The 27,980-nt window shown below is 41.7% G+C and overlaps 1 protein-coding gene across 3 annotated transcripts in view; it reads left to right on the top strand.

Moving 5' to 3' along the window:
* LOC147061261 (serine/threonine-protein phosphatase 2A 55 kDa regulatory subunit B beta isoform) overlaps window positions 1–27,980 on the top strand; it is a 49,398-nt gene that overhangs the window by 4,866 nt on the left and 16,552 nt on the right. Inside the window, exon 2 of one of the 3 annotated variants that reach the window (XM_085905740.1) lies at window positions 20,601–20,784. The exons of 1 other annotated variant lie outside the window; for it this stretch is intronic. In XM_085905740.1, the coding sequence (XP_085761866.1) occupies window positions 20,715–20,784 (70 nt within the window). In that variant the 5' untranslated portion in view covers window positions 20,601–20,714. Of the gene's footprint in view, window positions 1–19,882; window positions 20,785–27,980 lie in introns of those variants that run through there. One more of the 3 variants, XM_085905739.1, reaches the window with a different exon arrangement.

The following is a 27,980-nucleotide window of genomic DNA, read 5'->3' as shown; positions in this document are numbered from 1 at the left end:
CCAGTTCAGGCCTCTTGCCCAAAGTCAGCTGGGATAAATTCCAGCTCAGCTATAATGAGGACAAACACAATAGATGGATGGACCTTATCAGCCATTGTGACAAAATGGTACATTATAACTTTTAAGGTCAAAGTTAGCACTTAATAAGAAGAGTGATTAGATAAAAGGCTCCATCATGAGCTCGTTAAGACAAAACCAGTACATTGTGCTGCTCTTATGGTGACAGATCAGATAGGTAACTGGTTCATTCCAAAAATATGAAAGCTTTGTTGCCACTTTACAGGTTTATTTTTTTTGCAAGGTCTCTCTCATCTGAGGGAGGTCCTTATGAAATTCTACTTTGTAATGTTACTGTTTGTAATATATAGGAAAAAAATGTCAGTTTGTGGCAGCTGGAATAAAAGAAAAAGGGATTGATCCATCCAGAATGTAAGAAAAAGAGCCTTTATTTAGGTAACCTGCTATAAGATCCATCCATTATCCATACCACTTATCGTGTGCAGTGTTGCAGAGCTAAAAAAATGTATTTTGAAACATTTGATTTAAAGTGATCGAAGTGGCTTTGAATGGTAAAACACAAAATAAGGATATTATTAATGCAGTTTTCCCACCCTGCAACATCAAGATAAAAAGTCAGGCAAATGCGACATTCATTTAATAGTGGGAAAAAAATCAAGGAGATTGATTGTGTAGGCTTTGTGGTAGGAGGGTTGTCATCATGCTTGCAGTGCAGTAATCTAACTACACATGATGTGATTTTAATGGGCCCAAGCTGGTATCCAAAGCCCATGAGCTGAATCTCTGGAGGGAGCTGAAATGTCTGTGAAAACACAACAATAATGTGCTGGCGTTTTTCTCTCACGGCACTAATCTGCAGTCTCACATTACACCAAACACTTCCTGCTTGGTCTCTCGCAGCGAGCCGACATGAAAACAAGGAATGATATGGACAGTCACGGTATCAGTGTGACTCCACTCACCCACTGGACTCCTTGTATTGTTACAGTAAACAGTGATGCAAGTTGTCTTTGACAAAATATGAATAGTGGATTTTTTTTTTTCTTTTCAATCCTCTTATTCAACTTGATCGTGCAGCTCTATGGAGAACCAAAAGTGTCAAAATAAAATAAATAAATACACCATGAAACATCGAATTAAACATGTCATTAATTAATCAAATGTTGCATTCATTAATTAAATATGGATTTAAAAAAAATCAAACAAATAAATAGATACACCATTAAATAGATAAATAAATGCACCTTCATTAAATAAATAAATGCACCTTTCACTCCTCCATACAGCTCTGCGTTGTGATCCCCTTTGTTACATTATTGAGTGAGCTCTTCCCAGTAGCTTTATAATGGGACAGAGAGGCTCTTTATCGAGCCGGACCGCTGAGCCTGACAGGCTGCAGCACAGACACCACTACTATTGGGAGTGAAACTTATATATAGAACACCAGGATGTGCAGTTCCCCCCCCCCGCCCATCTGTTTCAGTGGTTTTATGAAAGTTTCTGATGGGGTGAGCAAGACAGGTTGCTCCTAATTTCTAACTACTTTTTTTGCTTCTGCATTAAAAATCAGCGAATAGAATGAGGAGCATGGTAAACTTGTACAATACTGGAAACTGTTTTTGTAAACTGAGTATATTTTATTGACACAAGAAATATCATTTGTTTAAAGTCATTTGAATTTAAGTGCAGCAGAGTGGATGAGTGGCAGAATGTGTGATCCGTCACAAAGTCGAGAGGTGCAGGGTTCGAATCTTGGTTCTGGCCCTGTGTGGAAGTTGCATGTTCTCTCCTGTCTTTCTCCCCACATTCAAAACCATGCATAGAAGAACTCTAGCAAAGACTCAGAATTGTCCGTAAGTGTGAAAGTGTGTGTGAAATGTGTTTGTGTGCTGTATGATTGGTTAACGACTACTCCAGGGTGTACCTCTTACCCAAAGTCATCTGAGATAGACTCCAGGTTGCAGACCTGTTCCAAAAATAGCTCACCAGTGCATTGGGATTTTCTAGGAATGTTGTAGAAATTATAACAATGAAAATGAACACTGAATGAGATTTCTAGCAGTATTGCCTATTGATATGTATCCATTTCTGTTTCCTATTGTCAGAAGTCATTTACAATGTTATTAAAAGTAATTTGATAAAAAAAATTCATAATTCTTAATCAAAACCCTAGAAGTAGAACCTTTGTCACAAAAGTTGGTGACCTGTAGTTTAAGGCATACAGTATTTTCACAAAAGTGGACCCCTCTCAAAAGAGCAGTATATAACACTGAAGTGATTTAGGTGTGACAGCTCACTTTTGGCATATGTGACTGAGTCCATCTGGTCAACTCAAAATTACAACTGAAGTCTGTAGTCGAGATGGCCGGACAGACAAGTGTGGATCTACATTAGAATGGTGCTTTTCAAAATGCCCTCTGAGGCCGACATCACGAATTCCGTTTTATTGAAGGTGTTTCAAACGTTCACAGTCAAATAGCAAAATACAAACCCCAGTCTAATTGCATTCAATAAATCTCCTTGAGTAAATACCAACTAATAAGAGAAGAGGATTATTCCAAAAACATTAGATGAGCATGTGGCCCCAGATGGCAACTCACTATCTGAGATACCCTAGATACAATTTCACATATTAGGAGGCCCCACTAGAAATTGAGTGATATGAGTGTCCTAACACAAGCCGGACACAAACAGTACCTTGTTGAAACAAGACCCTGAAAATAAAACCAAAAGTGTAATTTGAAGTGAGTTAATGCTATCACCCTGTAAAGCTAGCTGCACCTACTGGGGTAATGGCAACATTCCATCTTGGACTTTTAATGCCTTTTCCCCTCCCTAACACCATTTTCAATCTGCCTCTGAAAATAGCCTTGCAAAGTCATCACTCCTCTGTTTGCGCAGAATAACCTCTGTGTAACGGGGTCGATATGGATCAAGAATAAAAACATAGCCTGCAGCAGCATGGGTGACTGTACATAGAATGAATGCACTATTATAAAGCTGTCATGTCAGCACACGGCATCATGGACAGACAACATGTCGTATGTAATTGTGCCTTTTTGAGAGAAAAGCAAGTCGTGTCTTCTGCTTTAGGGTCCTACACACTTTTGTGTGAACCTACCCCTAATGTTCATGGAGAATCGGGAAACGTCTTGGTTCTTCAGGGGAAAGAACAAGACGAGACTGTCAGGAATGAGTGGAGCAGGGCGACCAAATGTGGCTTGGACCAGGGTTTATTGAAGGAATGGGAGGTAGGTGAACAAATACAGAGGGAAAGAGGCTCACGGACAGTGGGCAGGAAACAGAAGTCAACTCGAACCAGGAACAGATTCAGGAGCTGGTTCTGGAGCCTCCACACGGGACCGGCAAATGCACAACAAGACAGGCACATCGGGAGCAGAAACGGACTGGGAGAAACAGTAGACACCGTCTATGAATGATGCACGGGCAGCGTTTAAATAGACAGGTAACACGAGGGAGCAGGTGACAGTCATGACGGTGATGAGAGGGGTGTGGCTGAGGAAAATTGCCAACTCAGTTTCTTGTGGCACGGACGGAGTAATATTGGGATTGAGCCAAATTTGTGCTCAAAACTGTTAAACCTGTTCAATATTTATGACAGCATTTTCCTTGAAGGTTTTTCAAATGACAAATATCTGGTTTGGATGAGGAGACATGATTGCTTGTGGACATAGTATTATAGTGTGTATGGTGTGCAGTGCTAGACGTTGCAAAAGGACACTATAGAAACCTCTTTTGCATTCCAGAAGCTCTCTGGTCAACATGTAATACGATCTATTCCAACCCGTAGTTTACAGGAGGGAAATATGTTACTGTGTGTGATTGAGGACGCAGAAGCAGAGAAGGGGGGAGCCAAGATTGTATTCAAAAACAGGAGTTTAATGTCAAAAGAAAAAAGGGCAAGCCAACAAGCAGTGTATCACGCACCGGTGTCATCCAGCCACGCCCCCTTGTCACCAGGATCGCTGTCACCTGTCGCGGGTTCATTGGGAGCACTATATTAGCGTGGCCAGCGCGACAATGCTTGTCTCGTGATGTCTCTGTGTACACCGGTCCTTGTAAGCTTGACTCCCCGGTTCTTTATGATTCGGTGCTGTTACAGTCTGTCCACTGCTGCCTTGTCAGTCCGCAGTTTCTCTTCTTGGAGATCACCCGTCCGCCGCGTCCAGTGCTCGCCAGTGCGAAGTCCAGCCACCAGCTCCTTCCCCTGGCTTGCCCTCCGGCTATCCACACCCGACAAGCGCGGCCTCGCCCGTTCGCCACTTGAGCCCTCCAACGTTCCCCTCTCCCTCCACAATAAAGACTGCTTCACTTTGCATTTGGCTGTACTGTCCGATCCCTCACACAGGGTTGGGAAAGTTCCTTTTCTACAAGAACTCGTTCAAAGTTCAGTCCACAGATTTTAAAATAAACTTGTTCAGGTCATAGGGCATAATTGAATTTTTTTTTAAACTAAGTTCAGCGTTCCATAAATGAAAAGTTCATAGTTCTCTTCTTCCCCCAATCAAAAAAAAAAAAAAAAAAGAAATTGCTGCGAGCTGTTACCCTCTGGCACTGGGGTCGGGAACCTTTATGGCGAACAGTGCCATACATGCCCATATTTTTACAAATAATTTCCCGTGAGAGCCATACCATTTAAAACAAAAAACAAAAGGCTAGCTACAATTACATGTATGTATTTTAATTAAGACCAATGGTTTTTTGAGTGCTCGGTGGCGCACTGGCTAGCACGTTTGCGTCACAGTTAGAAGGGTGTGGGTTTGATTCCACCTCCGGCCCTCCCTGTGTGGAGTTTGCATGTTGTCCCCGTGTCCGCATGGGTTTTCTCCGGGCATTCCGTTTTCTTCCCACAGACCCCAAAACATGCATGGTAGACTGATTGAGCACTCCAAATTGCTTCTAGGTGTGTGAGTGCAGATGGTTGTTCGTCTCTGTGTGCCCTGCGTTTGGCTGGCAACGAGTTCAGGGTGTCCCCCGCCTACTGCCCGATGACGGCTGGGATAGGCTCCAGCACGCCCGCAATCCCCGGGGGACAAAGCAGTACAGAAAATGGATGAATGGATGGATTTTTTGCATGTACTAATGTATTATTTTCAATAACTTCACCAAAAGCTCGCGAGCCATAGGTTCCCGATGCCTCCTCTGGCATATTGGCATTTTCTCATTGTTTTCACCCTTTCTCTTCTGGTACTATCACCTTAAAATCTTAAACTATGAGAATATTGCTTGAATTGTCTTTTTTTTTTTTTTTTTTTTTTTTATGAACTGAAACAAAATCAGGCCGTCTCGGTGGCGCACTGAATAGCACGTCCACCTCACTGTTAAGAGGGTGCAGGTTTGATTCCACCTCCGGCCCTCTTTGTGTGAAGTTTGCATGTTCTCCCCGTGCCCACGTGGATTTTCTCCAGGCACTCCGGTTTCTTCCCACATTTGTTGTGCATTTATTATTTCTTAAAATGTTTTTCCCAAAGAATCAGAAAACATTTAGAATTTGGGACAGAAAAGTGCAAAGGTAAAGGTGCAAAGCCTAAATTAATTTTTAAAACAACAAAATCTCATGAAGAGTCAGGCCCAATGTCACCGTGCAGATGGAAAGATGACGCACGACGCGACAGGTGGAGTCAAAACTCGGCAAGCCAATTCTCTGTCTTTTGCTCGTGTATGATTCGTTTTCGATTGCCACCTCGTTTATTGGCAAGCAATAAAGAAAGAAAATGATGACCACCTGGCATGAAGTATTTTAGTCACAAAATTTATCTAAGCTTGTAAAATGCTTTCTACTTGTTACTTTGGTCAAATTCAGGATATTCTAGACTTGCAGCCATAAAGATGCATCATTGTAATTTGTCATCTTTACCACAGAAAATAACTCAGCTGTTTGATAAGATGTCAAAATCCACTTTTGAGTCATGTAATTTATTAAGCCAAGCATGGTTTTATTTGATAATTTAAAAACACTACAATTTGGAACTGATGGCAACCATTAACAAAATAAACTTTAAGCTATCATTGGAAAATATTTTGAAATGTTACCTTTTTATATAGAGTTTTAATGTCAACCAGTTTGACACACTTGTAATTTGTTTAAAAAAAAAAAAAAACAAGACTATCCCCCCCAAAAAAATTTGGGTTACTTTTGGAGCAATCCATTGTTTTTATGTTGAACTAGCAAAATTCATTATTCAGATTCGGGTACAAACAAACAAACAAACAAACAAACAAACAAACAAACAAACAAACAAACAAACAAACAAACAATCAAACAAACAAACAAACAAACAAACAAACAAACAAACAAACAAACAAACAAACAAACAAATATGATCTGGAGAATAAAAAAATATTGTACGCTTGACAAAGCAGTTAATAATCCTACCTATATCCTATATGAATGATTGAAAACAAAATCACAAAGTATAAAATGAGGCTCCAAAACTGTGACAAATCATACAATCATACAATTTTCTCCGCTCTTTGGCACTGTGGGTGTGAAACCATGCCCTGCTCACCACTCACTCAAATACCACACAACTTTTTTTTTATTTTTATTAAGCCTACTCAGCCCTAATCTCAAAATACTGTATCAGGGATACAGTATTTTGAGATTAGGGCTCAAGATATTCCTAATCAGTATCAGTATCTGTATCAGTCAGTCAATCATAGGGCACAGCGCACACGTAAACCGGAGTTCCCGGGGAAAACCCACACAGGCACGGGGAGAACATGCAAACTCCACACAGGGAGGGCAATCGAAGGGAATCGAACCCTGAACTGTGAGGTGGACATGTTAACCATGCTGCCTAGGATCATGATAATATTTATGAATATTATTAAAGGTACTCTGACCAAATGTGTTATTTCAATCATTAGTAATCAGTACCCAAGAAGTAGGTGCTTTCACAATGTTTGGTGATCTCTGGTTTAGGGCATACAGTACTTTTCCAAAAGTTGGACATGTAAATGGCCTCCCAAAAGAGCAGTATATAGCATTGAAGTGATTTAGATGACAGCTCACTTGGGGGTGGGGATATGTGAATGAGCCCATCTGGTCAACTTGAAAGTGCTACTCAAGTCTGTAGTCAAAATGGTTGGACAGACAGAGAGGTGGAAAGGGATGTCGGGGGAGGGTTGGAGATAAGTGAGAAGATTTGAGGGGGCAAGGGGTTGAATGTTGGGCTTGGCTGTGGCACACTGAGTTGCCTCCTTCCATACCAAGCACTTGGCGCTGGCCTATTAACACCACCTGTTTCCTCTTTTATTTCGCTTTTGATAGCTTTCTTTTGCTTCTTAGGTTCACTCTTCATCATTTTCCCAGTCTGCCTCCTCACTGTCTCTGTCCATTCATTGACTTTTCGCCAGTCTTTCCGCTTGTACAGAGGGCTGATAGGATAGGGTTAGGGCCTCCAGGTTACCATAGTGATACTTTGTGCCCTGATGCTATTAGTATTGACAGTGTGCAACTGGGCCAAGCTGTTCTATAGCACTGGGATTGTTTATTGTTTACACTCACTTAAAACATTAATTTAGAGGTTTGTGCATGACAACATTCAGTGCCGTGAAAATGTATCAACCCTTCTTTTAAGTTATTCTTTTCTTCATTCTGGGGACATGTGAAGCATCTGAATCATTATTATTATGTTATGAATATTTGTCCAGTGTGGTTAGTCCAAGATTGCATTTGTGTAAGTAAGTGCTCGATTTCTCCATATGCATTGCACTTTACCTGGCTCATCTCAGCCACAGATGTCTCAGAATATGTCAAGGACCTTTCTGGTGGGCCTGTGCCTGACCCCTATGTTTGCGTATGAATACATGATCCTGTCCCCAAGCCTCTTTATGCAGTGCTGAGCTCCCCTTGCCAGTCCTCACCTGGCACCTTTCTCTCCATGTGTTGCTGGGCATTAGTGCTGCATACTGTGTGGCTACAGGCAGATCAAACACGGATCTATAATTGTTACTGTCACATCAGTATAACCAAATTGCTACTGTTGGCCTCGCCCGGGAGGACACACGCATGCGCATACATGCAAGCACACGTGCACATGCACACACACGCAGCACGCCCAAGGCTATCAACTGTTAAATCTTTACCATGTCAAGGCCAAAACTCGCTTAATCGCGTTGCCAAATATACTGTGCAAGTGTGTGGTGTAATTCTGTTTTTGACCAGACGATGGTGGTCCAGGATCATTAGTTATTGCGTTACCGTCCCTCATGCATCCTTGTCTTTTTGTATGCTAAAAATGAGCCAGCCCAGCTCCTCCGCACGCAAATGTGTCAGACGATTGCCATTTTTTTTGTTATTTCTTCGAGAAGTCATAAAGGGTTGGGTTCCAGATACCAATAAAATATATTCAAATAAACGACAGCCACATTTTTTCCCGTGCGTGCAATTTTCCCTTTATTTTAAGCATTAGCTTGATAAAGAGATCAAAAGTGTTTCCTTGTGAGCTTCTTTGATCCATCTCCCTTGGATGAGTCCAGAGGGTGACTCCACAAGGGGGCGCAAAATCACTTTACAAACGGCAATGATCAAGTTTTCTTACCTTTTGTTTCCGCAGTTGCTTCTCATGATGGACAACACTGCAGTCGCCCTCTGAGCCACTCGTTTTACTTGACACAAACAACCACAGAATACCAAATAAACATAGATGTTCAATTGTTTATATGTTCATACATACATGCATACATACGTAAATACGTACGCACGCACGTACGCACGCACGCACGCACATACACATGCATACATACATTCAGACATACATACATAATTAAATATCGAATACATATTTTTAAGATGATATTGATTAGGGCAGCACGGTGACGCACTGGTTAGCCTCACATTTAAGAGGGTGCGGGTTCGATTCCACCTCCGGCCCTCCCTGTGTGGAGTTTGCATGTTCTCCCTGTGCCCGTGTGGGTTTCCTCCGGGCACTCTGGTTTCCTCCCACATCCCCAAAACATGCTTGGTAGGCCAATTGAGCACTCCAAATTGGCCGTGAGTGTGAGTGCGAATGATTGTTCGTCTCTGTGTGCCCTGGGATTGGCTGGCAACTGGTTCAGGGTGTCCCCCGCCTACCGCCCACTGACTGCTGGGATAGGCTCCAGCACGGCCGTGACCCCCGGGGGACAAGCGGTATAGAAAATGGATGGATGGTATTGATTATGGGGTGGAACAGTGGTCAACTAGTAGGTTAGCCTCACAGTCCGCCACCTACTGCCCAGAGATACGTTTCAGCACGCCAGCGACCCCCATGAGGAAAAGCGGTTCAGAAAATGGATGGATAGATCATCAGTTCAATGAATTGATTTCAGCGAGATGGTCGTAAGCCTGTGTCATTCCTGAATGAAATCTGATGACTTCCACCACACACATCATTGGAGCGCCAAATTTGTTCCACAAATGTGCGTTACATCACATGCGCTTTGAGTTAGACCCGCTTTTTGTGAGTCTAAAATTTTGTCTATGCTTTGTAACCAGTCGGTATGGCAGGGTGGTGGCCCAGTTAGGTGTAGCATGTCTACCAAGTTCACAAACACGCTGAATGAGAACGTTGCCCCGACATGTAAATGACGATGTGTCTGTTTTTATGCCGAGCCCAGACTACTTACTGTTACCAAATTGTCGGATGCCCTGTTGGCCGCAACACAGCCCCAAACATGGCTAAAATAGCATTGCGCTAGCACAAAATTGAAGTTACAGTACATACGCTTTTACAACAAGCGCACAAAATAGAGCTCATATAGGTTAGCGCAACTAACTCACAGCTTTGAGGTCCAAGTTTGACACTCTGGTGGGGCTTGTGACTGTGGAGTTTACATGCTGTCCAGGTGCTTGTTGATCTTTTTTATTTGTTTGTTTGGATTCTAGCTTCAACTTACGTTTGAAAAACATAAATGTACAATTAGGTGAAGTCTTTAAGAAATTGTCCATGAATTTCAAGATGAGCATGATTGGTTGTTGGTCTATTTGTGCCTTTTGATTGTTTAGCCAAATTACCGTAATGTTTGGACTACAAGTTGCGGATTTTGTCATAGTATGGGTGTGTGTGGGGGGGGGGACTTATACTCAGGAGCGACTTATATGTGATTTTTTTTCACAAATTTTCAAAATTCAAAAATCCGCGATGTAGTGAAACCGCGATAAACAAACCGTGATGTAGCAAGGGATTACTGTCATTTGAACTGCAAGTGACGTCACCCGTGCCGCGCGGCGGTTGTTTACATAAAGGGCAAAGGATTCGATCACGGGATGACGAACATGACGAAGGGCCCCATGTACTACCGGCATCATTAGCGGCTTTTTTTGTAAGTGACACGGAGAACGAAGAGTTTGAAGGATTTAATGATTTGGAATGACACAGAAGGTTTGAAAAACTATTATGGCTTTTACGCACGCCCGGTCCTTCTCGACGGGAGCTCTCTTCCACCTCCGTGGCTGGAAGTTCAGTAGTTGTTGGCTCGTTGAACTCTTGTTTTGTTAAATAAAGAGCCGTTTACCAAACCCACGTCTTTCCTGGTACTTTGTTAACGCTACAATATAGTTATATACTAGATCTCTGCAGCGCACGCACGGCGTTGTTGACATAAAGAACCAGGAATTTGATCGATGGATTTAATGAATTGGAGTGACACAGATGGTTTGATAATATTGTTTTAATATGATAGTTATTTGAAATATACTCTATATATCGTTATATGGGTCGGTGGAATAATTAGAAATGCAACTTACAACGGGTCCGACGTCAGCATATTGTTTACATAAAGCACGATCGATAGATTTAATGAATTGGAGTGACACAGATGGTTTGATAAATGTGTTATTTATGTAATACTTACTTGAATAACTCTGAATGTTACGTCAGGCCCGTTCTCAGCTCCTCGTTTGTGTATATGTCACGTTAGCATACCGCTTGTTGTTGCTGGTTCATGTCTGTTATTGGTGTTGGATTTTGACAAATAAATTTGCCCCAAAAGTGCGACTTATACTCCGATGCGACTTATATGGGTTTTTTTTTCACTTTATTGTGCATTTTATGGCTGGTGCGACTTAGACTCCGGAGCGACTTATAGTCCAAAAATTACGGTACTAAAAATCAAATCAAAATGAAGACAGTATGAATAATTTGTAGCTCGAGTCATCGGTGATCAGGATTTATTACCTTTTTTTTTTTTTAACTTATGCCCTGACAGCTATCGTACACCAGGCGATATTGTCAACAAACAGCCAAGATGACAAACACGCAGATGGACAGGCCGTTGCTGCAAGCAATACTGCTCACACTGCTATGTTTCAAATAACCACTCCCTGAGGTGACTTTGCCACCGTGATCCCTCATGCCAGATCAATAACACAAGCAATAAAAATAAAATCCTTGCCCAATGAGAATCAGTTTCTTTGATCCCGTGACATGTTTCTATTAAAATAAGTGCGTGTGTATGTGTCCCTATTAAAGAGAAAAGTGGGGCTGGACAGCTTGCCACCCTGTGGGCACCCAAACTCCAGTCTGTGATCCACGCTGGCAGCTGCTCTGCCAAATGGGATTTTCTTGGAGATTACAGCCTTTAAATGAGACAAGCTCGCAAGTGTTTGCCTTTTTTATTTACAGAGTGCTTTGTGGACTATTGTAATAAAGCTGTGTGTTTTTGTATTTGAGTGGGAGAGAGTTCTTGGTCCGAGGTGCACTGAAAAACATGCTCAGTGGTCACCAGGGAATGTTTTGAACATGTCTGAATGGCTGGAGGGAAAACCTCCATGACAGCGTGTTGGCACTAAAAGGGGATGTGGCAGCAGGCGTCTCACACACATTTAGCAGCAGTACCGCATGTTGTATACATAAAAAGATCATCATTCATTAATTGATAAAATCATTTTTGTAATATTGATTTGTTCTTCAAACAGAAAATACTACCGTAGTTTTTGGACTATAAGTCGCGTTTTTTTTTCCATTGTTTGGGTGGGGGCCGACTTATAATCAGGAGCGACTTATATGTGAAAGTTTTCAAAAACTTGACACATTACTTACTAGTATAATTGATCACTTCACATGTTATTTTCACTTTGGACCGCATGAGGGCGCACTATTCCTGTGGAATAATTGGAGCCTCACTGACAATGAGTTCCATTCCTTCCGGAGTCGGGAGATTTAATGATTTGGAGTGACACAGATGATTCGATAAACTTGTTATTCATGTTATAGTTATTTGACATATAGTTTATTTAGAGTAGCAATGTGTCTGTTGTTAGACTTAAGTAGTTTCCGTTTGTCTAGGGAGGCCGTGAAGGCAGCAATCAAACTGCAGAGTTTGTTCCCCCAAAATGCGACTTAAAATCCGGAGCGACTTATATATGTTTTTTTCCACTATATTGAGCATTTTATGGGCGATGCGACTTGTATACCGGAGTGACTTTTAGTCTGAAAAATACGGTAAATGAGACCAAAGGAAACATCCCTGTCTTTTAGGGGTTTTTGTATGTACAAAACTGGTGACAGTTTTGTGGGTATTCTTAAAGTGCACTGGCTGTAAATATTGGACCCTCCTAATAAGTGGGGTATATTCCGCCATTCGCGTAAGATGTCAAAGACGTTCACTATCTATGAGTAGAACATTTAAAAAAGTAATGTTTTGGTTTTTTTTAACAAAGGGGTTTGAACAAGGGCTCCTCGATTACAAAAAAAATAATCACGATTATTTTGTTGATAATTAAAATCACTAATACTCAAGCAATCATTTATGTTTTGAAACAAAACACGATAATGTTTAAATGTAAACAAATTGGACAAATCTAATTATTTTAAACATTATAATAATGTAAAATCATTTTAGACCCAACAAAATTGATAAAATTAGTTATTTTAAAACATTAAAAAGTGAAAATATATACATTCAAGTTAAATAGACATGCCCTGGCTTTTACTTGCTAACCCTAACCTTTGATTTTTGGTGAATATTTTTGCCAACTCTTTGCCTCCTATTGTGACTTAAATACCTTGTATTTCTCCATAATGAGAGCCGATCCCCATTTCACAGCACTGATCTGTAATTTCACTGACCAGATTTACATCTGCTTGCAGAAGTCTTATTGCTGTTCCTTATAAACAGACTTTGCTTGCTTTGACCTGCTGCCTGAGTCAAGTAAATCTTCCCTGATGTCAAGAATTATCAGTGTGCCCTCGTGTGTCACACATAAAGGGAATGAGAGGGGCCACTTTGATTCGGGTGAATCCAACCAGTCGTGTTCAAATTTGCTACCTTGCCCACCTTTTAAAGTACATCAACACTCAGTCTAACCCGCCTCCACACAGTTCGACATCTCTCTGTAGTCGATTTGCACTTAGCACAAAAATAGAGCCCAAATGCTAGGTTAAGACCAACCGCATAATATCGCATTGTCTCCCATGCGTTTGTTCACAATGTTTTTTTGGTGCGGAGAAAAAGAGCGGCTCTTCCTTCTCAGCGACACAGAAATGTTTGAATCTTATTAGTCACTCTGGTAGCCGGTGGTTGTATTTTTTTTAGCTGTTAATTCAATCTTGGTTCAACAGCTGGAAACCAGCAGTACACGCCAGATGCCCGACAAACTGTATTGATTGATTTTTGTTTTTCATCAGGGACCAATTTCACTTGCCAATGATGTTGTTTCGCCCTATGTCATTTCCTTCCTGTAAAAACGGTGTGTTTATTTATTTATTTATTTATTTATTTATTTATTTATTTATTTATTTATTTATCCATCAATCCGTCCGTCTGTCCATCCATATAACATTTGCTTTTTGAGTGCATGCTGTCCTTCGTTATTCAGGAGCATTACATCACACACACATACACACACACACACACACACACACACACACACACACACACACACACACACACACACACACACACACACACACACACACACACACACACAGTCTGAGTATTGGTATATTTTCTGCATGTGTTGCTCTACCATTTGTTTTTACAGATCCGTTGCTTAAAATGTTAAATACATTAAGTCAAATTGACTTTTATAAGAGAAAACTACGTTGTTTTAAACACACAACATGTAACAATTCTCATTGTTTTATGTTTATTTGGACAATTAACTTAACTGGGAGTGGTGGCCACTTTTTTGACAAACGGTTTACTATTTGCCAAAGTGCTGCATGTAAAATGATTTGAGTAAAGTTCACTGCAAACATAAATGCCAAATTTTTGCTTGCAAGTCAAAGCAAAAAATCAGCCAACAGTGACCTTTACCTGGAAAACCTTTTGTCGTGTTACAAGGCTAGGTTCAAATGGGGGGTTGTTTTCTCATTGCTGCAGTGAAGGGAACTGTCCATGGTTCTGAATGTTAGTGTGGGAGTTCATTTATGTACTGTATGGGGCGGTGGCTTTGTATTCAGTCTCTAAACTGCTTAACCTACTTTCCACTTGGGTATCTTACATCCGCCCAGAGATAAAAGTGCTATTGGATAAATATAGCATGCTTAACAACATGCACGGTTTGTCCATGTGTTCTGAGAGACCTAAATGCTCCTGACTGTTGTTTGTGCCTTTACCCTGAATGCGTCGCTGATCATTTGATTGATGAAACCTCTGAGAACATGTTCTTGCTATCCAGCCCATTAACCCGACCGGTATAAAACATGTTGGGACACGTTTGGGCCTTTATTGAAATGAATATGAGCAACATAAAGACATTTGAAGATGTTAATTGTCCAATTATGTTGACAGCTGTTGTACTGCATTGCAATGCCAATTGAGTTGCAGTTTCCTAGCAACCGCAGAGGTACAATGAAATGATTTTTCTTGTGCCTTAAGTGGCACCATTTCCACTCTGGATGTTGAATGTATATTCCCACAAATCCACAGTGAGGGTGTGTGTGTGTGTGTTTTTTCACCTTTAGGCTAATCTGTTTGTCAATTTACATTTTACTGCTAATATTTTCTTGGTCATGGTGAGTGCACGAAGCCCAAAACACAATCTGTGCATTTGATGAATTCTGTCCCAGAGTGTTTCATCCTGAGCTAATGATTGTACATGCATTCTTTTCAATTAATTCACCATCAAGGGAGTTGGAGATAGGGATTTGGGGGGAGGGGAAAGTAGAGTGGTGGGGGTGTGGGGGATCCAATCCTGCTGGTCTGAAGACTCTGAGCAATGGAGCATTAGTCACATGCTGATGTAATTGGAATGGCAGCAAGAGTAAAGCCTGCTGGTTTAGGCACAGCCTGTAGGCTTGATTTAAAGCCCATACCAAAACTAGCCACCCCTCCCTTTATATCGTTCTCCTCTTCACTTCTCCATCTCCTTACCTCCCCCTCCCCGACTCACACTCTACCATCCAGCTCCATCTGTACTCTGCACAACAGTAGAGCAGCACATCATCTCTAGAAGCGAAACAAACTCCCCCATTTTTCCTTACAGACTTGGCTGAGCGCGTGCCCGAGGGTTACGTTTTAATGCTGAGTAAAAATCTCCGGAGCAAAGTGCAAAGACTGAGCAGGTGGATCCGGGCCAGGGTGCTTGGTCGCTGGGCTTTGCTGCTGCTCAGTCCCTTGACAGATGGACTGGCAGGGCAATCCTATTACCCCCATGTGTTGAGCCCCTTTTAATGCCAGGGTGGGTTGCATCGTTAATGGAAGGCAGTGCATGTTTGCTCGTCCAATCTCATGCTACTAAATGATAATCATCCTCATTTGTTTGATAACATAGAGGAGATCTGTCACCTGGTAATCATGCAACAAACTACAAGCGTTTTTACATTGAGCATCGTACAGTTGAATAACTGAAAAATGCTTTACCAAATGAGCTTGATGTAATTTAAGTTTTTAAATCTTAACCTGTGGCCTCTTGCACTATTTCTGACTTGTGATTTGATTGTTCTGATTTCTTCTGTATTTTGAGTCAATGTTTACTAAAGAAAAGCTGCATTTATTATTGTTAATTGCAATCTCACTGAAGTCACCGAAATAAAGAATTTTAGCAACATGAATAGGGAAGTAAGGTTGATTCAAGTGAGAAAGCAATGTTTATTGTGGTCTATAGTTTTCCTGTGCCTCCTTTTTCTTGCTCATTAGGATTTTGTGTTCGCCTTGTCCCTCGTGTTTCAGAATCAGCTTCCTCATCCACCCGTGGTGTTATTTAGCAGGACAAAACAGTTGCATTAACCCAGCACACATCACATAATTGTTAAATTGCAGCTTTTATAGTAGAGTTCAGTGGGTTTTCTCCAGGCTTGCTGTTTGACAAATTAAAGACTCATTTTTTCATACTGTTGGTGTAATGTGAATGGATAGCATGGAATGTGGAGACCACGACTGCCTCATTGTTAATGGTTCTTGGTTTGAATCGCAGTTCAGAGGTTTTTATATGGCGTTTGCTTGCTCTTCCTGTCCAGTTTCCTCCCACATTCCCAAAAGATGCATGCAACCACCTGAGATAAATTCCAACTCATCTTTGATCCTGAACAGGATAAGCAGTGCAATAATAATAATGATGATAATAATAATGATTTTAATATTAATAATAAAGTGACTGGTCAGTGTACACTTGGCTTCTATATAGGCATAGTAAAACGTATCTTTTTTTATGTTTTGATTCTACAATCTCCGTGGTTCTTAAATTGCCTTGCTACACTTATCTGGATGAAATCTTAAGTGAATGTGGGCTGTCAGTGCTGATGTTCCTCCGCCTACATACGATGTGCACCTACAGTATGTTGCTCGGTATGCAGACAGCGCCCTCGCACCCGAATCCCTGAGTCAAGCAATTACCTCCCATCAAGGAAAGCAATTGAGCATGACTAAAAAATCATGCTCTGTGATTGTCCCTATATACGTTTGGACTGCTAGAATCTAATTTAACCCACTTTGTCGAGGAGAATTGAGGACATGCTTTCCAATTTTCCTGTGCGCCCCCCTGAGCATTTCCTGCAAGGGTGAAGCACAGCGGCCGTGCCGTATAGATGCGCTGTCACAGGTCTTTACCCAGCAGACGTGCAGTGCAATGAGAATGTGAGGGAAGGAGCAATGAGCCATGGGATGCAGAACTTGAGGTCCTTCATGAGAAAATGGTTATCGATCTTAGGTCATGTAAGGGGGCCGATTTACGAGGAACAGCGTTATTGTTCTGAGCCACTTCCCTTTAGTCCGGCGGCCATTTGGTGCTGTCACATTTGCAACCGGCTCAAGACAAGTGCGAGATGGTGGGCGGAATCGATGAGAGGAGATCTGATTGAAATATATAGTATGTGCACAAGTGCGCATATTGTGCAACTAATTTCATCATTGTCTGACTGATTTCAATTCCATTCACTTGCGCAGCTCAACTGGAACTCAGCTGACTTCTCCGTGGCAGAGTATCCCTATTGTCCTTGGAGATCCTGTTTAAATATTGATAGAGCCGGGAAACGCCGCGGACCACTCAGTCAGATCCAAGAGGTCAAGGATGGAAGCGTTTTTCCACAAATTTCATTATGGGAGCAGAGGACTATAGAGAGGGAAGCACACAACCTCCCAATTCTCCAACAGCTTTTATTATTCCCTGCATGGATAATGCCCGATAATGTATTCCAGTGAAGGTGCAGGTTGATGGTGTGTAAAATAGCATAGGTAGGAAGGAACAGTTTTTTTCTCTTTTTTTAAAGCCTCCTTTACTCAGCCAGATTCCCATTAGAGGTGTAGCAGAGGATCTGATGAGCAAATGGTCCTGTGGATTAGAGAGCTAATGCATTTAAGAGAGGGGGGTCCCCAATCCCTTTATTGCTGCTGCTACTGCTGCTGCTGCTGTGTACTGGGGGCGGAGGCTCGCACGAGGGGTGATACCTAGTCCCTTTGTGGAAGCGAAGAGATTTAGCTTTAAATGAGCAGATAAGAGCAGGGATGCAATGCTTCTCCCACATCCACAAAGAGCCGTCAAAGATTATGGGATGCCCAGGAGTGGGCGTATAGTGACGTTATTAAACTGTAAATGAGATCTTTCGAATTTGAGCTGCAGACGGCAGCCCTGCTAATCTAATTAATCAGCGTCTAGGCTCCTTTGTTTTTATTTCTTTGCATCCTCCTTTCTTAACAAACACGTTTTTCTGTGTCTGTTTTACAAGCTTTTGTGCTTACATTTGTTTGAATACACTACCTGTCCTGCAATACCAGGCACTTTCTCTGAAAGCTTCTGTTCTCTTTTCTGAATGAATACGGCATGTATGTCTCTTTAGAAAAAGTAACAATACTAGCAGGGGGGTCAAACTCATTTTTATTGTGGGCCACTTCGTTGTTACTGCTTTCATCAGAGGGCCGCTGTGACAGTGATACCAAATAAATGTTTGTCTCGTATTATTACATATACACAACTAATAGATGGATTACTAGTTTTGAAATCAGAACTAATGTTTTCTCCAGTTATTGTTCAAATTATTGTAAAAAGAGTAAAAAAAAAAATCTCAATGTTATTATTTATTGCACATGCAAATTAAGAATTATGGTACAGATTTTAGCAAGAATCATGGGAGTTGAAATAATTTGATCTTGCAGGCCATATGGAATGACATAGCAGGCCGGATATGGCCCCGGGCCTTGAGTTTGACACCTATGCAATAGAGCCTTGCACGCTGCTACTAACATTTTAGTGACTGAATCAAAACTAAATACATATGCATTCACATCTTCTGCCAAATGATGAATGCAAAATGGTGAATGAAAGTTTCATCAATGTTTAAGGATCAGGTTGTTGCTGACGTATCTTTTTTGAACAGCTTTTCAGTGTAGTCTGTGTTCACTTGGACAGCTGGCACAGAACCTTGACCTCAAACTTTCTCAAACGTATTTTGAGGGCTTGTGAGCCATGTGATCGCGTGTGATGGCATTTTCATGCAACTTTAGAGTGTTTTTTTTTTTTTTTTTATCGACTCCTATAATCAAAGGACTGTTGATGTTAAAAATTCCACAGTATATTCCACGTGGTTCCACGCATCCATCCATTTGGTGTCTTATATCTTGATCAGGATCGTGGCGACCTGGAAAATACCCCAGGCTCCCAACTGATTTTGGGACGAAGGTAGGCTACGCTATCAGACTGGCATTCAGTTACTCAGAGTCCCCACATTGACACAGAGAAGCATTCATAGTCACGTTCTTGACAGCTTGCAATTATTCACATCTAGATATAAAGCTAATAATCCAAGGTAAATACAGTGGACACCTGCTATTCACAGGGATAGGGCCCACGATTAACGCCCAGGTTGCCTTCCAACCCCTGCCCCCCAAAAATAGATGAAAAAAATTCATTGATGAATGTGAATTTGCAGCTGTGGAACTGCAAGTAGAGTCCACTGTACGATGAGCGATTATTAACACGGAACGTCATCGGTAAGTGACACGAAGTGTAATGAGCCACACGCCTTATCAGTAAAGAAAAAGTACAGTGGTATTTGAAGCAGCAGTTAAACAGCTTAATGAACCAGAGCCATTAATGTCATTAGTGGTGTTTTTATGTCATAATAATTCACTTTGTTCAAAATGTCACTGTCGCACTTAACTGCATTCTTCATTTGCTGCTACAAGAATGATCATCAACGGTGCATTTTCTTAAAAGGAAGAGTTAAACTGTTGAGCTTTCATTTTTATATTCCCACATAACCTCAGCAATTTTAGGTTGCATTTTGTTCCCTTGTTTGTACCCTATGCAAACCAAGTGGATACGAAACCAAGGGACGTTCAAGTCAATATCATCATTCACCATAAGGGGCCCGTGACACTTTGATCATTTCACCCCAAAACATCAGAACCTAAAACTGCCACCGCGCCCTTCCTTCAAGTTTCCCGAATGAATGTTCATTTCAAATGCCATAGGCATTTAATAGTTGGAGAAACGTGAAGCGAGAGTAATTGCCCCTGCAGAAAGGTTTATAAATGGTCGAGCAGGGTTTAAGAGGCAACCTGCTACCAGAACATAAGGCTGCTGTCAGCTTAATACGCGCTATCGTGACTAGTGGTCATCAGCATATTAGAGCATCACATTAGCAGTTTGCGTCTGCGTGTCTCCCAGCCTGCATGGGAGGGGCTACTAAAGTGCGGAGGCAGCAGCGCGCGCGTGCGTGCGTGCGTGCATGTGTGGGTTTCGCGGCATACATAGTGAGTCAGCTCCGTCCGTGAATGAGAACAAGACGGCCGTTTTTGACTCGGAGGAATTGTAACGAAATCACCATAGAGGTGACGGACTTGACAATACAGGAGAGATCTAGCTGTGTTGGCGCATAATCCCGCCCGCCCTGCTGGCTCTGGGAGGTGGCAGCAGAGTCATCCGAGACCTAAAGTCAAATCCTGGAAAGGAGATTTATGACTGCGCCGCAGCACCTTCACTTGACATTTTTCTCCATTTTTTTTTTTTTTGGTCGCGCATCATTCAATGGCGATTAACGTGAAGCAGAGGACGACATTTCAAAAGCACTTCCATTGAAGAAGAGGCTGCGGAACAATTATTTGAAGCGCCACCGGGCACCGTTTGATGCGTTTTGACGTGGGGAACATCACCTGATCAGTGAGTCGACTATTTGATCGCAGTCGTTCCACCACAGATCTGGAGCCATGACAGGCGCCCCGCTGGTTCCACGGCCCGCCTGCTGACGGTACCTTGCCAGGATGGGAGAGAGGTCTGCCGCTGTCAGGATCTCCAAGCAGCCGATTTATCAATGGAGGAGGAGAGCGACACCCGCAAAATTAACAGCAGCTTCCTTCGCGACCACAACTATGCAACAGAAGGTATTTCAATAATAGCCCTTCACAGAGCGTATGCGTGGTTCTTTTTAATTTTTTTTGAATTTTAATTAAGAAATCAATTACATTTGTCTAGTCACTCTGCTAATGTGATGACACAAGGTACCATTCACACGAAGCATCATCAGGGAGTTGCCTGGTGGAAAATTAGAGATGATGAGGTGCTGTCCAGGCAGTCAGGTTATTTTAGGATGAGCCACACTGTAATCTGTGTGGACGACCGCCTAAGCATAGGGGGATAAATCTTCCAAGGAGTTCATTGTGAACACTTGATGCTGTTAAAGCTCCTGAATAAAGAACGACACATATTATGAAGCAAGAAAACATAAAAGTCTAAATTTGTCCTAACTACTGGTTTTTAGTTTGTCCATTGCTTCCTTCAGTGGTGATATAATAGAGTGAGGAATCATTTGTATCATTTTGACTTCAGAGAAAATGGAAGCAATAAATTTCAAAGGTTTCACTCTCACTCCCTCATTTTTTCCTTCGCATGCGCAAGCACATACACTGTTAAGAGAGCATTGAACAATAGCTGTTATTGCTGCTTCAGACCAATAATTGCTGCTCCTGTGTGTGTGTGTGTGTGTTATCCTCCATGACCACGCATCAGGCTCTTGATTATCTGCCTGTTAACCGTTTGATGCTTAATAGTTCCCTCATGTTCCACCAATCATTTTGGCAAGCTGCTCGCTCAACATAAAAACATTGAAGTTCAGCTAAAGACATTCATTCCTCAAATCATTCGTCTTGCTCTGCCTCCATAATTATGCAGATTGGTTCGTACATTTTCATGGCTGAGGTGGGATGGGTAAAATAACAATAATAACTTGCAGCAATTAACTAAATGGGACATAATGTCATGTATCATTTTAGTAGTGTCTTTGGCGTTTTTTTCTGTTTAGCCTACAGCAGGGGTGCCCAATACGTCCATCGCGATCTACTGGTCAATCGCGATCTACTGGTCAATCGCGATGGAAATGTGGGTAGATTGCGTGGGATTAAAAAGTAGCTGATGAATCACAGGCTATTAGGCTATCAAATTTCTCATCGTATTTCAATTAATTTATTTAAATTTAGATTAAAAAAAATTGACACAGGGCTTTCCAGTCTTTCATTTTAGATACAGTGTTTTTTGATGCTTTTTTGAACAATACATTTTGTTGCTGGGCGTGTGCTGGTTTGCAGGGTGGCTCCAAAGCCACACTGAGGCTACTGGAGTGGCAAAGGCTGAAATGCAGTCTTTTTATTTCAATGTAGTTGAGGTACTGGCTGACTGGGATTCCTCATGCACCCAGAGCAGGAGAGTGTGAAGTTGGGGGTGGACATAATGGATATCTTTGTTTGCGTCGAGATGAAATACTGGAGCTTCTTCCAGTTGGTGATTTCGTCTGACTCCTTCAAATGAGTCCCAGGCTTTTCCTTGTTTTATCAAAAGAAAGTGGATGACAAGGACACAGGTTGTAAACGTTGCCCAGCCTTTGGCCCATCTGTGCTTTTCAAACACACCAAGCCTACTTTTGTTACATTTTATTGCTTTAATTTATGATCGTCACAGCTCATAGATCACGAGTGGGTGTGCGTGTGTCTATTTGCCTTTTCCTTGCTTTCCCTAAGTGATATGAAGTCAGACTTCAGCCAAAGAAGAGCAGGTGTCAGGGTCTACATCCAGTCCTCATGATTCACACACACACGTGTTCCATCAGACCTAGCCCATTCAGACCACACACAGATGCACGCGCCCACACACACACACACACACACACACACACACACACACACACACACACACACACACACACACACACACACACACACACACACACACACACACACACACACACACACACACACACAAGTCTCTGATGAGTGGTAAGTGAGCTTGACTGCCCTCCCCCTCCAACCCTCCACCCTCAACACCCTATGCTTGCCCATAGCAGCAAGAGTCTGTAATGATGTCACATTTTAATGATGTCAATGGCGCTGACCTTTGCCTTGCACCAATCCCATGCCTGGCTGAGAGTGTGGCCAGATACACTGATGAGACGAGATGTCAGCAGCTATACATTCCCAGTCACTTTAGGCACCTCCTGTCAGAGCGTCAGCATTATTTCAATGGAGGAAAATGGTATTACGGTCTGGTTTGCGAGACCCTGCAGCAGCTACCTGCAGATGGAACATCAATGGATAATGACAACTGGATAGATGGTTCTTGGATTCATGACTGCATGTCTACCTGTTAATGTGCGCGCAAACTTAATGTTATGCCCTGACAACACAGACCAGTGATCAATTTAATACTCTCAACCTAAAAGGCTAATAAAAAAAAAAAAGAGATCTAAATAGCTTCCTCGCTTGTGAGGCAGGACGTAGCCTAATGTTGACTTTGGTATTGATTTTTGCTCCTTTACTCAAGAATATCCTGAAAATCTTTTGGTAGGACACACGTAATCCTTTCTGCCATCCCTCCCCTGCCCCCCACATTTTCGCATCTTATTCATGCGCTTACAAGGCGTTGTGTGATGTGAAGCCTTCATCAGACTGAATGCTGAGGCAGACCCCATATCACAAAGCTCCCAATCTTGATTGCTCCCGCTTGCGAAAGCAGCAGCAGATCAGCTTGCCTGTGCCAAGGCAAACGGCCGGGGGCTACACTTTAGGACCCCGGCATGAAAAGACTTAGTCCATCATACCCCGAGGTCCCATCCATTATTCACCGCGAAACGTTCATAACACCTCGCCCCGCCATGTAGTGCCAGTCGAATAATGTGCGTGTGCGTATGGAGCAGATGAGGGGGGGGGGGGTCTTAATGGCAAGCTGTGAAGTTGAGGCAAGTCGCACTCCTTATCCAGCAGCTGCTTTCTTGCCCTGATTAGCTTCTTATTAAGTCTGCACCTCCATGAAAATTTAATGAGAATTTATGAAAGCGTACCCGAGGCTCCATAGCTACATAATTGCAAATATATATATTTTTATCTCAGTTCTGTACCCGTTTCTTGGTCAGCGAGGCGATGGATTCGCTTTGGTGCTGCTTGCGAGAAGGCTGAGCTATGTTTGACCCTTCTGAGCTCAACAATGGATGAATGCATGAGTACATTTAGATAGCAGATTGCTGTGTCTTTTCTATTCTGGTGATTAAGTCGATGTAAAAACACAATTTGCAACTCCTGCAGACATCTCATCTTTGATTCCTTCCCCCTTGAAAATGAGATGAAAGGATTTCAGATGGAAAGTGAGAGGCGGCTTTTGTTATGTTGGTGGATTAAAATTCACTGTGCCCCCATTCCTCCCCCCCCTTAATACACCACTCCTCCTTCCATTCCACCACAAATTTCCATGCAGAATCATCCAAAAAGGTTAGAAGGCCTTTTTGGAGTTTAAAATGTGCCTAAATTTCTCACTGGCTTCGTCTGTCTTATGTTGTGTCTGCAGTCATTTGCCATGTGTTAATGAAATTGGAGAAATGAGGCGGTGAGACCCATTTCACCCATCCCTCTCTGGAGCGTGGCGATGCACAACACCACACCACACACACACACATGCACAAAAGGACAAAAGACGCCGCCTCGCTCTCATGGGCCTGATGGAGGAGAAACCAGGTTAATTAACTTGTTCACATCAGATTTTTACAAAGAGTCATGCTCCTCATGAACAGAGTTGCTTTATGCTCTTTTGCTTTGTGTGGAGCTCATAAAGCGGAATAAAGCCCTTAATCGTATGGCTGCCACACCAGTGGGTTAGCAGCGGGGTTTGCTCAAAATTCCAATTGATCTCTTTTGTAACGTGCCTCTGAAAGGATACTGTGATCAGCTGTTTATTCTTGACAGAAAAATGATAAATGAATTAACGCTTGATATGCTGCATATGTTGATAGAGTGGAAACTTAAAGGCCAAACACAATTGGTTCTGGTACGCTGGTCGACCTCTAATCTTAGGTTCATTTCCAAATGTACAGGTGATAATTCAATTTTTGTTGCCCTCTTGAGGATATTCCATGCCTTTAAGACAGTGTGGGAGAATATCAGCCACACATTTTTGAAACTTGGAACATAATTTTGTTATTCTCACTTTTATACTCACTTTTGTCGCCAGTGGCTTAGACTTCAATAGCTGTGTTGAATTCCTGTTTTTTTTTTAGGCGACAGTATATTTTCAGTGTTACACACTTGACACTGTGGTAGGGTCGATTCTTCAGTGTTGTCACATGAAAATGGCAAATACAACGTTTGAAAAAAATAACAAGGTTTTTAAAATTATTTGAATAGATTTCCTTGATTGACTATGTGGAGAATTGATAAAAAGTTTTTTTCTCCAAGTGTTTTGTTGTCACTGATGGTATTATGGATCACTCGCCAGCAGGCAGCAGGCTAGAAATGTCCCTTGTAACTGAGTGGCAAGCAGTCAAGGGTGCGGTCTGCCTTTTTTTCCAAGTCAGCTGGTAAAGGTCCCAGCCGCTGTATCCCTAAACAGGATCAGTGGTGTACAACATGGACAAATGGATAAATAGGACTTATAATGTAATGGAACCATGTTGCTCTGAATATTCTGAGCTTCTGTTTTGATGCCAGCGTTGGCTTGAGCTCAAATAAGCATACATAGAGGAATCGTGTGTGTGTGTGTTTCATTGCTCCAAAACAATTCCACACCAAACCCATCACTTAAAATAGGTCAACAACAAATTTCAACCAGAGATGGCTTTATGGATCCCTAACGTTTGACACAGATGCTTTACTTTTTTGTACCACAGCATTTTTTGTGATATTAAATTTTTTTGTTTGACTGCTTATTATTATTATTATTATTATTATTATTATTATTATTATTATTATTGAAACTTGATGTCTGGGAGAAAACCCAAGGGCAAATTTGAAATTGGAGAAAAAAAACATTGAAATAACTTTACTTACAACTCAGATTAAAACATTTTGTAAACATTTGTTGACCACTGCTGTCGATAATTGCAATTAAGTTCAATGACAAATGAGAAGGGCTATGCTAACCATGATAATTTACCAAATAAATAAAAACACACCTTTTGATTATAAGTGCAGCAAATGAGCTGCTAATTGCTAATGTTTGCAGTATACTCCAAGACTTGGACTTCAATGTACAAGACATGTGCATTATATAAAACATTAAAAGTATTGCAGAAAGAGAATCCTATTACGACATTGCAAAAATCATAAAATCCTCGAAAATAATTTGATTTAAAAGCGTCAGTCTAGATAGACTCAATGCTCGTGTGCAAATAGATGTTCCAAAATTAAAAATCAAAACACATTTAATCCCCTGTAGAATTGAGCTGCAATGACGTAGAACACAGGTTTTTGGGGCAACTATTCAGGCTAACTTACTTTTCCCCAAAATGCTGTTCATTTTCAAAGTAATGTAACCTTTTTGGGGGGGGGCTTTGCAATTTTGAAGTATCTTGCATTCATGTGCCCCTTGATATTGGAGAAAAGAAGATGACATGCATACTGTTGGTCATCATAGTGAAAGGAAAGAGAGCGTGACGTGAATCATCCCCACGAGTCTGATCCTTTGACGTCGGCAGCTCAACACAAGCGGTTTAATCATGCCCTCACCACGTCTATAACAAAGCATTCACACAACTCCATGTTGCTCTCTGAACTAAAATCAATTCTCGTGCAGCCGCACAATTTGGACTGCGTGTCTCAAGCAGCAAAGCCTCTCGGGGTGAGACTGGCTCGTACATCGGTTTGTCTTCCACTCTGATCTGGATTTCAGGGTTGTCTTGATGTGAGCCAGGGTGTGACTATTTTCACCTGGGTATGTACCAAGGAGAGGATCTGTGCGAGCATTTATTGACCTACTTAGTGCAACAAGCCACCTCCACCCACAATGGATCAGTCTTCCCCCTCCCTCCTCTCCATCATGAACAATTCTCTCAGTGTGGTGTCCTTTTCTGTTTACCTGATGGATGCCGCATACACTGTTGTCTATAAATACATTCAATATTCCAGCACCCTGCTTATTTTCCTGGCTCCTTATTGTATTTCAGAATCAATAATACATATCTATATTTCCATCTAGTCAGTTAGGAATCGCAATTCCATATCGAATGGTCGGCGTAGGCAGGTTTTAGACTGATGAATGGAAACAAGAAAAGATTTATAGCGGCTCGTCAGGTCACAGCGGCAGGTCGACGCTATTACTGGTGATGGATGTGTGTTACGTCAAGACAGAAGCACTGATCTGTCCACGTCAGACCTGGCTGGACACAATTTATAGCCTTAATCTGGTTGTGGTGTGCTGATGAACCACGCAAGTGTGGATGTGTGCGTACACTATAGAATTATATGTGAGGCTCAGAATCATCACCAATGCTGTTAATTTCCCACGAACCTACAAATAATTACAAATCAGAACTTATTGACTTGCAACTGATCCATCATGAATAGGATTGTAAAATATTGAATATATATAATATATAATATAAAAATAAGTTGACATTAGTCAATCCTTGGCTAAATTCTGAGTAATTTGTGGAGTTGGCGTGTGTGTGTGTGGGGGGGGCTAAACTGCCAGACATCTCCTAATGTTCTTAGTATTTGTCCTTTAAAAAAAAAATCTAAAATATACAGTATTTACAGTATAATGTGAAACTGGTGATCCTCAATACAACCCAGTTTTATTGTTTTTCCACTTTTCTGAGGAGCCACAATTTAGCCATTCAGCAAATAAAAATCTTGTTTAATTTAAAATTTGACATGGTTATAAATAACTTCAGGATTCAGCCAATCAAGTACATACAAATTCCATCAGTGCCTGAGATAGAATAGATCTTGTCTGCTTTGAATACATTTGCATGCAGAGAGGGAAAAAAAAGTCATTTGGTGGTTTCATCCTGAGTTTCTGCTTCACTGACTTTTGCTGTCTGATCGTTCTATGAAAAGACTGAAGGACGTATTGGTGTGTAAACTTGTTCAATGGCGTTCATCAATTACTGTTTCTCCTCAGTGGCTTAATGGGTTAATGATGAGGAGGAGCAGGGGAAGACTGGGGGAGTGAGAGAGAGCATTAAAGGGGTTGAAAAGAAAACCTTGATGCCTGTGTGTGTGTGTGTGTGTGTGTGTGTGTGTGTGTGTGTGTGTGTGTGTGTGTGTGTGTGTGTGTGTGTGTGTGTTTGAGGTGGCGACCTTCAGATGCACAAAGATGGAGC

The sequence above is a fragment of the Syngnathus leptorhynchus genome, chromosome 2 (assembly GCF_054491065.1).
Source record: "Syngnathus leptorhynchus isolate UIUO chromosome 2, UIUO_Slep, whole genome shotgun sequence".
NCBI lineage: Eukaryota > Metazoa > Chordata > Actinopteri > Syngnathiformes > Syngnathidae > Syngnathus > Syngnathus leptorhynchus.
This window is presented reverse-complemented; position numbering and strand designations above follow the sequence as displayed.